General features: G+C 38.1%; 1 protein-coding gene across 1 annotated transcript in view; it reads right to left on the bottom strand.

Annotated features, from left to right (window-relative positions):
* Positions 1-16,883, bottom strand: part of Grm7 (glutamate metabotropic receptor 7) — an 837,060-nt gene that overhangs the window by 252,644 nt on the left and 567,533 nt on the right. The window contains exon 5 of the mRNA XM_059258312.1: positions 12,910-13,050. Coding sequence (XP_059114295.1) covers positions 12,910-13,050 — 141 coding nt within the window. The remainder of the gene's footprint in view (positions 1-12,909; positions 13,051-16,883) is intronic.

The raw sequence follows: 16,883 nt of genomic DNA, 5'->3' as shown, positions 1-16,883 counted from the left end.
TAGAAAAGAATAAAAATCATTAAATAATATTTACAGAACCAAAACTACCTCCAAGTCATAAACTCTACTCAAATTTTTGTTACTTAATAAATCTTTTAAGGAGATAGTTATATTATATAGCTTATTTTAAGAGCTTGAAATGAGTGAAAGGAAGCAAATTAAAAAGATGTTTGGAATTTATCCCTCTAAGGACTTGAACTATTTATGCCTTTTTTGTTTTAAATACAACAGGGACCCTTTCAAGCCGGGGAGACGCCAGCTCCATGAATTGCTGTTTACAAGAGGAAAGGTTCAATTCCTGGCTCTGCCAGATGTCTACAACTTTGAGAGGAGACACTTAATGAAACAGTATGAACTTCGCTTTTCTCTCTCTTTAGTAGACTGTAAATAATGGCAGCCCTGCTAACTCTGCTGAGTTGTTGGGATGATCAAGTGATGCGAGGGATATTAAAACAATTTAAAGACTCTAAAGTGCATCTCATAAAAGATAAATCAGTACCCAAACATAAGGCAAAAAAATATTCAATCTTGCAAGTTTTCTAAGAAACACAAATCAAAACAGAGGTAACATTTCAGTTGCTTTGCCAGCGGCTGAATAGATTAGCGCAGTGCTTCTGAAAGCAAATGTGGTGATATATTTCAATTGTCCAAAAACTGTTTATCCTCCCTGAATTGGTAATGATACAAACGGATAATGCACATCTTGCTAACACTTATCAAAGCTTCCTGTGTCTTTGGCATTGCATTCAACACTTTACACGATCTAACTCACTCAGAGATTCTCCTCAAAGTACAAATCAAAATGAAACCCTTTCAGACAATTAGCATTATCAGAGAGCATTTTACCACTTGCTTCATGCTTCAAGGCTGTCATATGAGGCAGGAACCAAACCTGTTCTGAGATGTCTGGGCTTCAAAATCCTCATTCTTTACTTAATTTTACAGTTTCTAAAAATGAGCACAAGGAAATTGTGCCATGGAAAGAAGAGGGATAGGTTCTTAAGGTATCTTCCAATGTGTTTTATATGAATTCACTATTAGAAAAGTGGAGAGTCCATAAGTTGTGAAAATCAAAGCATAGGACTTTATGTAACACTCAAGTAAACTAACAATAGGTACGGTGTTTTTAATATGCAAGAACAACAGGTAGACTGTTTATGATATGCAAGATTACAGGAAATACTATTAAAAGGTACATAGAACTGAACTGGTGACCCATACCTGTAATGGCAGTTCTTAGGAGGGAAGATGATTTCAAGTTTGAGGTTAGGCTGGGTTACTTAGCAAATTCAAAGCCAGCTTTGGGTAGTCATGCTGTCTTTTTTTTTTAAGTGTGTACATTTTTATTATACCTCCTATTAGGCTACCATGAGAGTCCCAGAACTTTGGCCTTAGATAGTGCTAATACTGTAAGTTTTCCACAGTGCTGTGTGCATGCTCCTACCTAGGAATGACAAGCCAGGACCAAAAGCCTCAGTGACACCATGAGAGAGCCAGGTTCAGTTCTGTGTCTTAGTAGAAAAATATACACACACTAACAAATTTAGAAGAAGAGCAAGAGTCAAACCATCCTATGGGCTGTGTGAAGAGAAGGGCAGTTGTGGAGCACACTCCTGGAATTGATGGCATTTGCAATCTGTCTCAGATTGATGATACCTGTGTTTCTAAGACAGCCAATTTTTCTAGTTTGGTCACATTTTCTTATTATTCAGTCATTAAGTGAGAGACACTGTGGGTAAGTCTTTAGCACTGAACTCCTTTCAGAAGCTAGAGTTAAATGAAGATCTGCAGAGTAACAGTACCACTTCATTTCTTTCTGTTTTGCTCTTCCCATCTGACCCACTGCATGGAAATATTTCATGCCAGGCAGATTTAGTATTCAGCACAGAAAATAAGTTCTTTTATAATAATTTATTGATTGCTACTTTAAACCATATAATGACCTGAGATTGAAAATATGAATGAAACTGGGGACACTCAAGAGATCTAAGTGCCTGGTTTCTTTAAGCTTGGAGTTTAGTGTTAGTCAGCAATTTCCTCTAAATTGTGATCTTGCATCCAAGAGGGATAAAGTTATGACAGGAAGCTTCTTAGGACTCAAGTGATTAACACAACTCTCAGGAAGTATATGAAACAGACTAGCTTCAGAAAGTTCCTTCCTCTCTAAAATTAGATAAGCAGTAAGGAGAAACTTTCTAGCCTTTTGTCCTGCAGAGAGCTGCTGGGTTCCGGCTTTCATGTGTCTTCCCCTCTGCTAAGGTGGGCTTTCAATGATGTAGTTACATTTGAGTTGGCCATGGCCCTGTAAGTAATACCTCACCAATGCTCCTATAAGTAACCTCTGAGGTCCAGGAGAGCCAAAGCCCTCCAAGTATCTGCCTGCCTCCATAGCTCTCCTGTTCCTGCAAAGAGACTGGCAATGTTAGGAGTAGCTCTAAAAAGTTTGTATCTTGGTTTTTATATGTGGTTTACATTTATATTTATTTTGTGAGCACAGCTTTATTCTCTATAAAATGAATATGATGTTGCATACACTGTAGAATCCTAAAATGCTTTTAGTGTCCATATTTCTCCCTGAGGACAGGAATGGGTAGATGACAACCTCTATTACCAGAAGCTCTTCCTGAGGAAGGCTGTATTCCATTCCAACTAGCTTAATGACACTTGGTAAGTCATTCGACGGCCCTTTCTTCTGCCTACTAAAATGACTCGAAGTATCCTATTTATAACACTTAGGTTGCTCATAAGAGGCACTTTGTTTACAGACTGTTGCTAGGAGATTCATGGTTATTAATTCCCCTAGATCAAGAATTACTTTTCATTAACACTCTAGCCTGACAGACTTTCCAAATATGGAAGAGCTATAATTCCCACATTTAAAGCCATTGCATGCTAGAATTCACAAGAAAAAAAGAACACATCTCAAGTTATTATGGTTCCTAGCACCAACGGAAGGCGTTTTGTTTGGATGCTTCCATAGTTTTAATGCAGGGTCCCTCCATTGCTTGGATTCTATACAGAATTAAATACAGTACCTCTGGATACTTTGATGTACAATGTGACCTGAGGAATTTGGAGATAGTAACATGAATCAAAATGGCACTTAACAATGACCCCTTCTCAGGTTGTTTGGTGCTGGTTGAAGAAGGCAGAGTACATTTGCTCTGTGAGAATACATTTCTAACCATCTATTTCCTAAGAATAAAGACAGCTAGCTTGACTCCCAGCATCTAGGAAAGTAATCCTCTAAGATTAGAGCAGTGGTCCTGTTGTTTATCGAAGATAATAGTGTGCTGTAGTCTTACTTTCCTACCTCAGTTCTACTTTGGTTGGCGTCACACTGTCATATTTTAATACAATAATGTATTATATTTATGTGTGCACTTTTTATTCTTCTTTCCATTTTTTCTATTTTTTTCTATACTAGATTCTCAGCTCAATTCTTTTGGGAAGGGTGAATATCACAGAACACAAGAGAAGATTGTGGTGATATTTTATTTGTATGTTAATAATGTTTGCCTGGAGATCAGAGGAAATAGCAAGCCATTTTAAGTAAACACAAAAGTCAGGCAGTGGAAGCACATGCCCTTAATCTGATCACTTGGCAGGCAGGGTCTCTATGTTCAAGGCCATACTAGGGAACAGAGCCAAGGGTGGTGACACATGCCTTTAATCCCAGTACCAACCATAGAGACCTGAAGGTCTGTGCAGATAGGCAACGACAAGGAAGTGAGGTAGTTTGGCTAAGAGCCAATGAGAGGCCAGAACAGCAAGGCAATAAAAGTCTGGGTAGACAGGAAGTCACGGCAGTTGGAAGCTACAGAACAGGTGAGGTAAGGTGGTTGGTGTCTCTCATTATTTCCCTTATCTCTAAGGCTTTCACCCCTATATTTGGCTCTGTGTTTTTTTTTTTAATTTAGTAAGACCTTTTAAGGTTTGTGTTAAAAGAATATATATATATATATATATATATATATATATATATACATATATTCTTATATATGTGTGTGTGTGTGTGTGTGTGTGTGTGTGTGTGTGAGAGAGAGAGAGAGAGAGAGAGAGAGAGAGAGAGAGACTTCAGCATTTTAAAAGCCAGTGTGATACAGTTTCAGATCCGATCTTCAAAGTTGAATTTGTTAAGGTTTCAGGACATAAATTATATCCCACAGATTTATGCAGACCCAACTGGAGTCTAGGTGGTCTGCTTCCCCTCAGCTTCTATAAAGATATTTGTTACTGGACCATGAGAAATGAATGGCTGAAGAGATGCATGATCTTAAGAGTTGGCATATGCCCCTGAAAAGCTCTCCAACTTCCCCTAAATAGTCCTGTGAAGGTTTTTGAAGTGTTCAAAATCAGAGTGGGGCCTGGTAAAACAGAATCCAGACCTGAGTACTCACACCAGGAATCCAGCTATCATGGCTCCATTACCAAGGGTAGAAACAGATAAGATAGATCTAGAGTGTGCTTTATAGATAGAAAGAAGTCATGGGAAGAGTATAGTCTTCAGAGGAAACAGGGAATGCAGAGAGGGACTATTTCTTCCTATGGATCACTGAAACTGAGATTTAAGAACAAAAGCAAAGCATGGAAAGAAATCTAAAGTTGTATTTAGTACACTCAAGATCATATTGGTAGAGATTCATCACTGCTGCTCAGTGATGATCTGCAAGGACTCATGCATAACTGCTTTTATGTCAGCTTCTCTTCTCTCTGATCCATCCATGGAATACTTGACCATGGGCACATCTGATAAGATGCTACCACAGGAAGAGGTTAATTGAATTTTTGTTCTTAAACCACTTTTAAAAAACTTTATTGTCACTAAAATAATACAAGAAAATATACCTTAACATATAAACGAATGGAAATTAAAGGTATAAAATTAGCAGGACACAGGCTTCGGGGATAGCTTAGTAGGTAGTGCCTACTGCTAGCATGAGGACCTGAGTTCAGATTCAGATCTCCAACATTTAAGTGAATATATATATATATATATATATATATATATATATATATATATATATATATATATATATATATATCTGGGTGTGATCACACAGAGTTCTGTCACACAAGCACTTGAGTGGTAGAAAAATAAATCTTTTGTGCTCACTCCAGTCAGTGAAGCCAATAAGTGTGTGCTAGGTTCATTTCGTGACCCTGTTTCAAAAAATTAGAGAAGAGCCTTTGAGGAAGATACACGACATTGGTCTTTCACTTCTACAAGCATGTAACACATATACACATGCACCCCCTCCAACACAAAGAATTGCCATAGCAGCTGATATGATTTAATGCAGAACTAAATTATGACTCTGACTATTATACATGGGAATCCAAAGTCTAGAGACATACTCATCTTTTATGTACACACATAAGACTTACTCAGTGCTCCATGTTTTCAAAAGGATTTAGAGGTTTTCCAAGACCAGTGAGGATTTCTCATGTGACATTCATCTCATTTCAATCTAGAGAGTAACAGAATCCTAAGATAACTGCCACCTCATCTGTCAAAACTACACAGGCAGTCATCCAAGCTATTGCTGTAAAATGCTACACCAAGTTGAAAGCTATATGTCTTAATATTAATGTGATGGTCCAAAGATATTTATTTCTTAATATCTGCCATTAAATAAATAAACAAATAGAAAATCAAAACAAACTGACATGCCTCCAGTTTCCATAGAAGTAGAAGGTAAGTAGGTAAAGACTTTCAACCAAACTATTGTTTAGAGATTAGTCAAGTTCTTAAATATCAAGGAGCCACATTAACATACATACAATCCTAAAATTTGTGAGCATAAAGACTAACTCATAGTTTATATCAAGTGTCTACTGAAGAAATCAGGAAGGAGTAAAAGCATGTTTCTATTGTGTCTTGTCAAAACAGCTTCAATAAGTCTTCTTGAAATATTGAAGAGTTAGATACTATTTCTCTATGTACATTTTGATATGGACTTTTCTGAAAATCATGTTATATAAATTAGATGCCACCATGAAACATCTATATGAAAATTAAAGGTCAACTCAGAATGAAAGGAGAAAATGACAGGGAAAACTAATTAGTTCAGTCAAAAATACTTTCTGTATATATGTTTTCAGCACACTTAGTTTTCTTAAATGTCATTTCTTTATCTAAATAGCTTTATTAACAAAGTCTACAGATAGTGATTGGGTTACATTAAGAATGAGATCTTAAGAATGACAGGGTGTACAGGGTTTACTCATTAACCTTATTTATTAACAGCCTTTTAAAGGAAAGAGACTTTACTTAGACCATTAGTTTTGAGAAGAACACAACTTAAGGGTTCTGACTATACACTGTGGAAATAAAATCCAGATGTGGTGGGTCACACCTATAACCCAAGAACTCAGGAGGCTGAGGTAGAACTGCCTACATCTTGCACTATGATGAGAATACCAGGCCAGCCAGGATCACACAGTTAGATGCTTTAAAAAAAATAAATAGAAAAAGTGGCATTCAATAGTGTTTACTCTTCAGCCTTTGTTATATTTGCACAGTGAATATTAGTTTAAGATGCAAATCAAAGTGAATTTTGTAGTATGTGACTAGAAAACACAAGCAACAAAGACAGTGAGTTGCTACGGGGGTGGGGGGAGGGTACTATCCATTTATTTATCCTTTGTCATATCCAAAGGATCGCAAATCTCTAACAGCAAAACTGGCCCTTCACATGGATTCCTAAATACTGAATTTCTTCCTTTCAGTGAGGTGGTAACTCTGATGAATCAGTGTGCACAAGTGGCACCTATCAGAGCAGTAATGTTGGTTAGACAAATGTTCTGTGTGCACCCCCAAGACACAACAGGCAGAAAATGTTTTTATGTCTGCCACAGCAAATACATTCAGATTCCTGGAACCTTGTACTGAATAGGAAGGATATATTTGAGGGAGACCTTGAAAATACACGACTTCTCCATTAAAATGGGTGAAAATCTGGGAAATGAGGAGTCTGGCTAGTTCAGTGCCAGACAATACCTGGATATGAACTCTGTTATGATTCTGCACTTCCATTGACAATGAGTTTTCTATTCCAGAGCTTAGCGTGGTCTCATGTCTGTCCGTAAATATTTTAGCTCATCAGTACAGCATCGTGGAATGTACACCTCATGAAATACTCCTGTCTATACCTTTGTATTTAGTCAAATTTCTGGTTTTATTTTTCTGTTGAACTTTTATATACGGTCTTCTTTTCTTCAGAACTCACATAAATAGGATAACCATGAATTCTTCACAGGCAATTGCATTCATCCAGAACGGTGAGTAAATGTTAGCCATACTGAATTGGGACCATGTGCTAAAGTCACTTCAGATTTAACACTTGAATGATGTAATTTAATCCCCACTGCAGCTTCAGAAGTTTTTCTTCCTTCCTCATTTCAAGCATGAAGAATGGCTTTGAAAAGTTAAGCAATACTGTCCAAGCTTTCTTAGGTAAACTCATGGATAGGCTTTGATGGTAGACTCTATCTTCATTGATTCTAAAACTATTAACTGTATGGGTACAAACGTTTCCCCAGTTGAAGATGGCCTTTATATTTTCTCCTGGGACATCATTTCATTTTCCTTCTCTTCTTAGCATTTCCAAAGAACCATCATCCTCAGCACAATCAGACTTGGACCAGATCTCTATATTAGCAGTACTGTGCCCCATCTCAAGGGGAAACATGCTCAGCTGGTGGGCTTAGAATTAGGAGCTGTGGTGATATATTATGTCTCCCAATATATTGTGCATACTAATAAACTTATCTGGGGTTAGAGGACAGAATAGCCACTAGATAGACATAGAGGCCAGAAAGTGGTGGCACATACGCTTTTAATACTATCACTTGGGAGGCATCTGGATCTCTGTGAGTTCAAAGCCACACTGGAAATAGCCAGGCATGGTGAATCAGGCCTTTAATCATAGGAAGTGATGGAAGAAAGCAGAAAGGTATATAAAGCATGAAAACCAGGAACTAGAGCTGGTTAAGCTTTTAGGCTTCTAACAGCAGTTCAGCTGAGATCCATTTGGATGAGAACACAGAGGCTTTCAGTCTGAGGAAACAGGATCAGCTGAGGAACTGATGAGGTGAGGTGGCTATGACTTGTTCTGCTTCTCTGATCTTTCAGCATTCACCCTAATACCTGGCTCTGGGTTTGTTTTTATTAATAAGAACTTTTAAGATTCGTGCTACAAGGAGCCACATGTACAATTAGTAAACACAATCCATATGCTCTTTCTGCTGATTAAGGACATGTGATTCTCATCAAATTGTCTAGTAGGTTCTATTTCCTAGTGTGTGGCTCTAACACTGTCTCCATGGGATGATGTACCCCTAGTATGAAATATTACAAGTGACATTGACTCCTATCATATGGGGACTCTGCCTTCTGCAAAAGTCTGGACCATTTTACACGCATTCTCTTCCAGGATGTCAGCCCAAAGGAGTCATGTACAAGATCACTTGCTACCAATGTTTGGCTTGTAGCAGAGAAAATAATTTCAAGTTATGGTAGGAGAAAGATAATTAGCTTTTGGAGTTAGAAATATCAGGATTGGGTATACACGAGCTTTGGAATATTTTAAAGATATGGAGCAATGAAGAAGTGTTGCTTGCCTTACAGATATGTCAGCTGAATGTGAGCAATTTATGGGACAATTGGATAGATAGTTTCTCAGAATATTTGCATTAAGAATGTCTGTACCCTAGGATCCCCCCAAATTCTACAGGAGCAAATATTATTCTCTATTTCTTAAAAAAATTTTCAACAAGCTGGGCGGTGGTGGCGCATGCCTTTAATCCCAGCACTCGGGAGGCAGAGCCAGGCGGATCTCTGTGAGTTCGAGGCTAGCCTGGGCTACCAAGTGAGTTCCAGGAAAAGGTGCAAAGCTACACAGAGAAACCCTGTCTCGAAAAACCAAAAAAAAAAAAATTTCAACAATTATTTTTCCTTTCAAAGCCCTTTTATCTATATATGACCTCAAAGCTTTCATCACAGCATTAGAAAAGCAATCTGCTTTCTTCAAATGCTCCAGGTCTTGCTGCTCATTATTGAAGTACATGAGAGGACAGATTCCATGTGGATCTGCCTAGAACTAACATAGAAACATACCTTCTTATAGCTTAAGAGGCTACACAGTACAAAGGAAAATAAATGGTATTTTAAGCATGTTTACTTTCATAATTTTAGAAGAGTCAATTTTTCATCAGAGCACAATCACAAGAAGGGATGAAGAAGGCTGTTTTTTTTTTTATCCCTCCTGTGAAAATACCCACTGTCTCTATGCTGTCTGTTTACAATGTAAAACTGATAATTCTATGGTCTCCTCATGTGGCTGCTTCTTTCTGACACATTCATTCTCTTTACTTTTTAAAAACTTGATTATCAAGCAGCTTTCCTTCCATCTTCCATATGCTGAAGCCCACCAATGCTTCTTTCTCTTGTCCATGTCCATGATTAAAATTGGTTTGTGACGGGCGGTGGGGCGCATGCCTTTAATCCCAGCACTCGGGAGGCAGAGCCAGGCAGATCTCTGTGAGTTCGAGGCCAGCCTGGGCTACCAAGTGAGTTCCAGGAGAAGCGCAAAGCTACACAGAGAAACCCTGTCTCGAAAAAACCAAAAAAAAAACCCAAAACAACAACAACAAAAAAAAAAAACAAATTGGTTTGTATCATAGCTTCAAGGACTTGCCTCTAACCTGTTCCCATTATTTCCTCTTTCACTCTATATTATCAATCAGCATATGTTTTCCTACCACTTTCTACTTGTAGAATTGGGGTGTGTCTAAATGTCAAGATATTTTAAGGAGTGTTTTGAAAATACTACCAAAGCAACGTAAGACTTCAGTCAGGCTTGGAAAAGGAAAGGGCAAGGAAGAAAAAAATAAAAAACAAGAACAAAAACAAAAAACACTCATGAGACCCTTCTTATCTTGTGTATTTATATGCACAAGCTTGAAGACTAGAAACAATAGTAATAATATTTGCTACCACCCAATAGACCATATCTTACTAATATGGGTAATTTTTAAAAAAGGTGTGATGATTAACCTTGATTGTCAATGTGACACGTAGATTCTGGAATTTACTAGGAGATATGCTTCTGATGTGTTTGTGAGGGTGATTTCTAGGAATTTGCTAATGGGGAAGACCCACCATCACTGTTTTTGGCACCTTCCAAGGAGCTGACAAGATAGAAGGATGTTAAAGGGAAAAGCGGTGTTGCCTGCCTTTGAGTGAATGCATTCATGCTGCTGTTGCCATCCTGGATGGACATTAGATTCCAGCACGTTTGAACTTCCACATGAACTGAAGACCAGCAGCTCTCCAGGGCTTTTCCAGGCCTTCCAAGTCCCCAGATTGGGACTACTGAGGCACCCTACTAAGCAGCTACCAGATTCTGAGTGTCTGGAGTGTGGAGATGGCCACTGTTAGGTTACTCAGCCCCTACTGAGTAAACCATTCTAGTAAACACAATTTTATGTATAATTATAATTTTATAAATAACATGTAACTAGTTCTTTCCCTAAAGAATTCATTGCCTCATAAAAAAGAATGTATGTAGAGAGAATAAGAGAATGACTTTGGATCATCAGTAACTTAGTAAATGTGACCCTGAGAAGAGTATGACAGAAAGACACAAAATACTTTTTCCATTTCAGTTGGTAGATTGGTCATATTTGTTTTTTATAAACTTCAATTCTCTATGCTCAGTACTGAGATGTGGTTATCCATAGAACATTCTGGGTTAGAACATGCAAAAAGACAAGTCTTGGCCTCAGATAGGAACAAACCTAAGTTCCATTTTGACAATCCATTCCACCTCCAGCCATTCTACAGAACATCGGATGTCAGAAACACTCTGGAAACTGTCATCCATCATCTGCATACTGTTGTACACTTGAGTGTTCCCTGTCTTACAGACAAATTATCCAGATGTCAAACTAATTTTTTCAGTTTCCACTTGAAAGCTTTGTGTCACCTAGGTCTAGTCAACATTGAATCAATTTTATTCATTTTCTTTCCAACAATAGAAAGACAATGTTTCTGAGAACACTGTGCTGTTACATATTGTGGTCTGAACAGAGAATGCAGTTACTCTGACATTTTAGTTAACCATAATGCCTCCAATACGTGTGTCCTACTGATTTTGCAGCAATATTTTTATTCTGGTCTCTTTACCATACATATTCTTTTTCATAGAAACTTCTGAGAGAGAGAGAGAGAGAGAGAAAGAGAGAAAGAGAGAGAGAGAGAGAGAGAGAGAGAGAGAGAGAGAGAGAGAGAGAGAGAGAGAGAGAGAGAGAGAATGTGTGTTCATATGTATGTGTACATGTAATGGCCAGAGGACAATCTTGGTCCTTCAGCCATGATCATTGCCCCTTAGTCACAATCCTCCTTCTATTTTGAGACAGAGCCTCTCACTGACCTGGGGCTCAACCATTAGGGTAGGATGGCTAGTCAAAGAACCTCAGGATTCTGTCTCTGCCTCTCCAGTGCTGGGTTTTAAGTGCTTTTCCCAATACCTTTGCTTTTTCTCCAATATAAGTTCTGGGCATTGAACTTTGGTACTTATGCATGTATGATATGAACCTTAGTGCCTTAGCTTTCTCTTTGCCCTTGTCCTCAGTATGCCTGATCACACTGAGTACACACTGTAGGGTGTTGGGATACTGGAAAGTTACATTTCAAATGTCAAGGGTTACTGGAGAGAAGAGCTAGGCTCTATTCAACCTTTCACAGTTATTTAGTGCTCAAGTTAAAGCTCAGCTACAAGATTAAATACAAATCAATATCAAATTTGATCAAACATCACAGTATTTGCTCTTCTTTTGACAGCTACTGCCTTAGCTCATTCTTTCTCCCTCACTTCCCCATATTCTCCCCAAAGGTGACTGTAGCTCATTCACCATTTTGGGGGGCTCATTGTATCCTCAGAGTTGCAGCAATCCTCTTGCTACAGAACCGTGCCATGTTATTTTTTATCAGTTACTTTGCACCCAGTTTTCTCCTTCATGAATTAGCTGTTGTCGAATCCATTGACAGATGCTAATACAAGCTTTATTTTCTCAAGGAAGTCTTTGGAAAAAAGCTCATGCCATCAACACAACTGAAATTCCTTTGTTATATGTTCTTGAAATCTAAGCTCACACCTTCTAGTTTATATGACAAGTTCATTGGAGCAATTTCAATAGCCTTTTTCTATTCCAATACTACATTCTAAGCCTTGTGAAAGCTGAGGCCCAGACTACTGGGCTTACCATGAGACCAGCACAGCTAGAATGGTGCTTAGCAGAAGGGAGATTACTTAATAAATGTCTGTGAATGACTAAATGAACTAAAGTCTGCTTTCCCCTTTACCTATTTATAAACACATTTTTTACTGGGAATAAATTCACAAAAGATTTCTATGAGAAGCAGTGAATACTTTAAGCATATATTAAGTAGCAAATGACTTTCACTTATACATTATGAAAACCATTAAGAATGTTCATTATTATAAACTCAAGCACTCTATAAACTTGATCAGATATGCTATGGATAATAACAGTTGCCACTGGTCCTGGTTTGGGATGTCTTAGGGGCTTTTTTTTGTGAAAAAAGACTTCATTCTCCTGGCTAGAACATGAGCTAATATTTATTAACAGGAGTGTTTGAAGCAACAAGATCCCAAGGATCGCTGGAAATGCCAATTACAGTGAGATAGACAGGCAGATAGACAGTCTCTCTTTCCCTTGACCTGCAAGAGTTATACTGCTGTTCTGTTTTCTGAACAATCTAGTAAAATTCAATTTACTTTTTCAATTTGTCTCCAGCCAGGCTTCCTTCTGTCAACTATGCAGACATCTCAGTGCTGGCCACGTAAAGTCACAGGAGGAGGACAACAGGAATGAAATTACCTGTGCATTTGCGATCTGTGTCTTCTTTTTTGGACCCACTGATTGTCAACTTGCAGTTGAAGTTTTCTTCCCAATATTCAGCAAACCATACATTTCTCCTGTTGTTTTCAAGTGTTCGGGATGTGAAGTAAGCATCAAACCCTAAACAGAGTTAAATGAGAAGGTCAGAACTCATGGAGATCATTTCTTCCATATGGTAAATAAATTAAAGAAAAAAAAAAGGACCAGTGATATTTTGTAGACTAGAGGATTTATTTATTTATTTATTTATTTATTTATTTATTTATTTATTTATTTATTTATGTCCATAAATAGAATAGATGGGTGAAGATCAAATACACATACAATACAGACACACATACATACACACACTACACACATACACACAAACATTTTATATATTTTATATATATCATATATATATATGATAAACTATAGGGAGGTCTCTAATTTAATAAGTGATGGAGAAGTGTGGTCTACAAGCACTATTTTCACTGTGAAATTCACACTGAAAACCTTTGGAATGCTATAATAAGTAAAAAAAAAATGCTTTGCATTCCTAGTGAGCTAAACCAAGGACAAATGTCTTTGACTGTGATGATTAATACCTTAAAGGTCTTGACTCATCTAGGTGACAAATCTCTGGGCAATGGGGGATTGCTTTGATTAGACTAGTTGAGGTAGGAAGACCCACCTTAACTGTGGGCAGGACCATTCCATGGACTGGGGTTCTGGACAGAATACAAAGAAAAAAAACAAGCCCAATACTAGCATTCATTGCTCTCTGTTTCTGTGGCCACACTGTAAAAACTGCCTACTCAAATACCTGCTTCTGTGTTTTCTGTGTCATAATGGGCTGTACCCTCCAACTGTGAGCTTCTGTGAACCTGTTCTTCTTTAAGTTGCTTTGGTCAGGTATTTGGTTGTAGCATTAAGGGAATTTACAAATATACAATATACAAATTTTGTCATCTCCAGATAATAACTGATGGTTTAAATGCTTAGTATAGACATGGTTGTGCAGTAATTATTATAATTATGCTCACTTGGTACATGAGAAATCAGTCTTAGAAAAAAATACAGCATGCCCAATGTCAACCATTATGCTCTAGTCTACATTTTTGGCTATTTCAGCTGCTGGTCATTGAGTAACTTTTCAAGGCCTTTTTCTTTTGGTGTTGTCCCATCATGGAATTGACTTCCTAGTCAAAGGGGAAATAAAATTGATTTATGAGAGGAGACAGGTAAATATGACTGTCACTTTGATGTTATCATGACACATCCACATTAGCACAGACTCAAGAGTCCAAGTACTATATAATTCTCTAGCTGCTGCTTCTGGAATGGGTAACTTCAAATATTACAATGAATCTATGAGGTCTTAAGAGGATAAAGGTGCCAAAGAAATGTAAGTTCAGACTCAGACTATCAATTGGACTAGGCTTGAATGCCAAGTCCACTAATGTCACTATGTCATGGAAACATAGGAAGTCCACACTTTGAATTGCTGACCTTCCTTTTGTCTACTTGTAGAAATGAAGATGACACTATCTCCTTCTGTCACTCTCCACAGTGCCATCAGTGATAGTAGGAAGAATACAGAAACTTAGGAAGTTTAAGGCCAAGAATCATAGGAGAAGGTGGACCTACTAACAAATACTTAAAGTATCCAGCTTTTTCCATATGCCATAAAAATTGTGCTAATGGTTACAGGGACAAAGGCAGAAAGCATTTTACATACATTTTCTCTTTAGGTGTCACATTAACTCTAAGCAGTGGGTATTACTCAGAGCTGTACTTTAAAGTCAGAAATGAAGATTCAGAAGAATTTGATAGCAGGGTGCCTGGTCTACATCCATAACTGTCACATATGCTACACAGCAGGCTTATATTTGGGTGAGCGTCATAATCACTTTGACAGCTGATCAGGGAAGTGAAGCCCAGATTAACTGAGTAAGAGGGGAAACTGGGTTTTTGTTTTCTCTCTCATCTTCTGGAAATTACCATACCTACCAAGATCTAGAAAAGTCCTATGGAGTTTGCTGTGACCCACACAGCATGCCATACAAGCAGAAGATAAAGAATTATGTATGTGGTCAGGTGACAGAATTGGGAAAATCAATCAATGGTTGTGTGGTTTGACAGTGATGGGGTAACCCAGGTTCAGAGAACAGATCCTCTCACACAAACCCAAAAAGCAGATGCATAGACAAAATGGTATCATCCACTGAGGCTCTTCTTGATGCTTGGTTTGGCTTGTGTGAATCAGACTTCTTACAGAACCTGACAACCCAATTCCACCTTTTATCAGCTCATGGGGGAAGAAAAAATGGATTCTTGTTTGTTCCCTCTATTTATTTCCATTCAGAAAGAAGGAAAGTATCCACATGTGAGACCTCCAAGGTTTGAAAAGCATCTTATTACAGGCAGATATTTACAGTGCCTGAGAGTACACACAGAAGCCCTTCCAGTGAGGTGCACTTTGTAGTGATCCTCACTAACAGATAACGTGTTTCTGACATCGAGGTGGGGCACAGCCTCCCCTCTGCCTAGGCATTTAAGTCCCTACCTATAGTCTGTCACTACAGTTTCAGAAACCTGAAAATTTTCCCTATCTTCCATTAGAAACAGGGCACTTCATATAAAATGTTTAGTGACCCAGGTGGGGCAGAGACTTAGGAATAGAGTCAGACATTAGAATAACTAGTAACAGGGCTCCTTCCTTCTCCATCTCCCTCCCTCTGCTCCTGTGGGAAATGAGACTTCTCCCCATCTCCATTAAATTTCAGAAGAAAAATGATCTGAACATATATCAGTACAATTAAGAACATTACCAGAGTTTTGAAATATAACCCACGGCACCAAGTCCCACAGTATTGATTCAAAGGAAACATAATCAAAGTTTTGTTAAGGGAAAACTATCATTCTTTTACATGAAGCAGATGGAATTCTTAGTGTGTACTTTTTCCTTTGGTTGAATAGATACATTTCATTTCCTAAATTCCATTCTATGCTAGTCTGAAGCAGTGTCCCACTGGTACATGTTCAGCAGAACTGCCATCATTTGAGAAGTTAATTCCAAACAAGAGGGAGAAAGAGTGGAGCTTCAACAGGCATTACAAACAGTTATAGCCTGGTTCTGTCCTCTTTGAAATGAGGAAATGATCCTCAGTTACCACTTGGAATCTGTGGAGTGTACCTTAATAGACGTGTGATTCATCCTGGGGACCATGGTTAGTAGGTGGACCTTCTAGATAACAGGCAAAGGAAGGTCTCTCTAGATGGTTATATGAGGAATATTATCAGGTGTCATTAGCAGGTCACAGAGCAGAAGAAGGCTTTACATGCCATCCAATACACCTGAAATGTACAGCAACTAAGGCTGCTAGGTTTTCAACTCCAGGAGTATATCACTGTCAGAGGAACATCCTCATCAGTCCAAGTGGCAAACAACACCAGAACATTGAACTTTATACCTCAAGTGCAAGGGCTCTTAATTCTTCTTACTGCCCTGCTTCCAGCTCAGGAAGCCCATGCTGATGTTTAAAGAACACAATACTCATCACAGTACACAAGATCTAAGCTGTCATGTAAATTTGACAATGAAACTCGGATCATCTGGAAAATCAGAAGACCAATCTGGGCATTTTATATTTATAGGATGGATATGGGGCATTCTACCATTGTTAAGTACATCTCTCTCACTTCAGTGCATGTATGCTGAGTCCTGAGCTGTGTCTGAGCTCCATTGCAATGAGAAAGATTGTTAGATGTCATGAATGAAGTACATGACTAAACCAATAAAAATGTAAGGAACTTAGGAAAGGATCAAGATAGTCATCCTTATTTATACACCCATATAACAACTTGTTAGAAGATGGAATAGAAATCCGTAGTTGAAAGAGCTACACACAAAAAATAAACACAAATTAAGTTACTTTACAATTCATATGGGAAAATATACTAAGGCCATA

The sequence above is a fragment of the Peromyscus eremicus genome, chromosome 3 (assembly GCF_949786415.1).
Source record: "Peromyscus eremicus chromosome 3, PerEre_H2_v1, whole genome shotgun sequence".
In the NCBI taxonomy this organism is placed as follows: Eukaryota; Metazoa; Chordata; class Mammalia; order Rodentia; family Cricetidae; genus Peromyscus; species Peromyscus eremicus.
The sequence above is the reverse complement of the archived record's forward strand: the minus strand, read 5'-3'. Positions and strand labels throughout refer to the sequence as shown.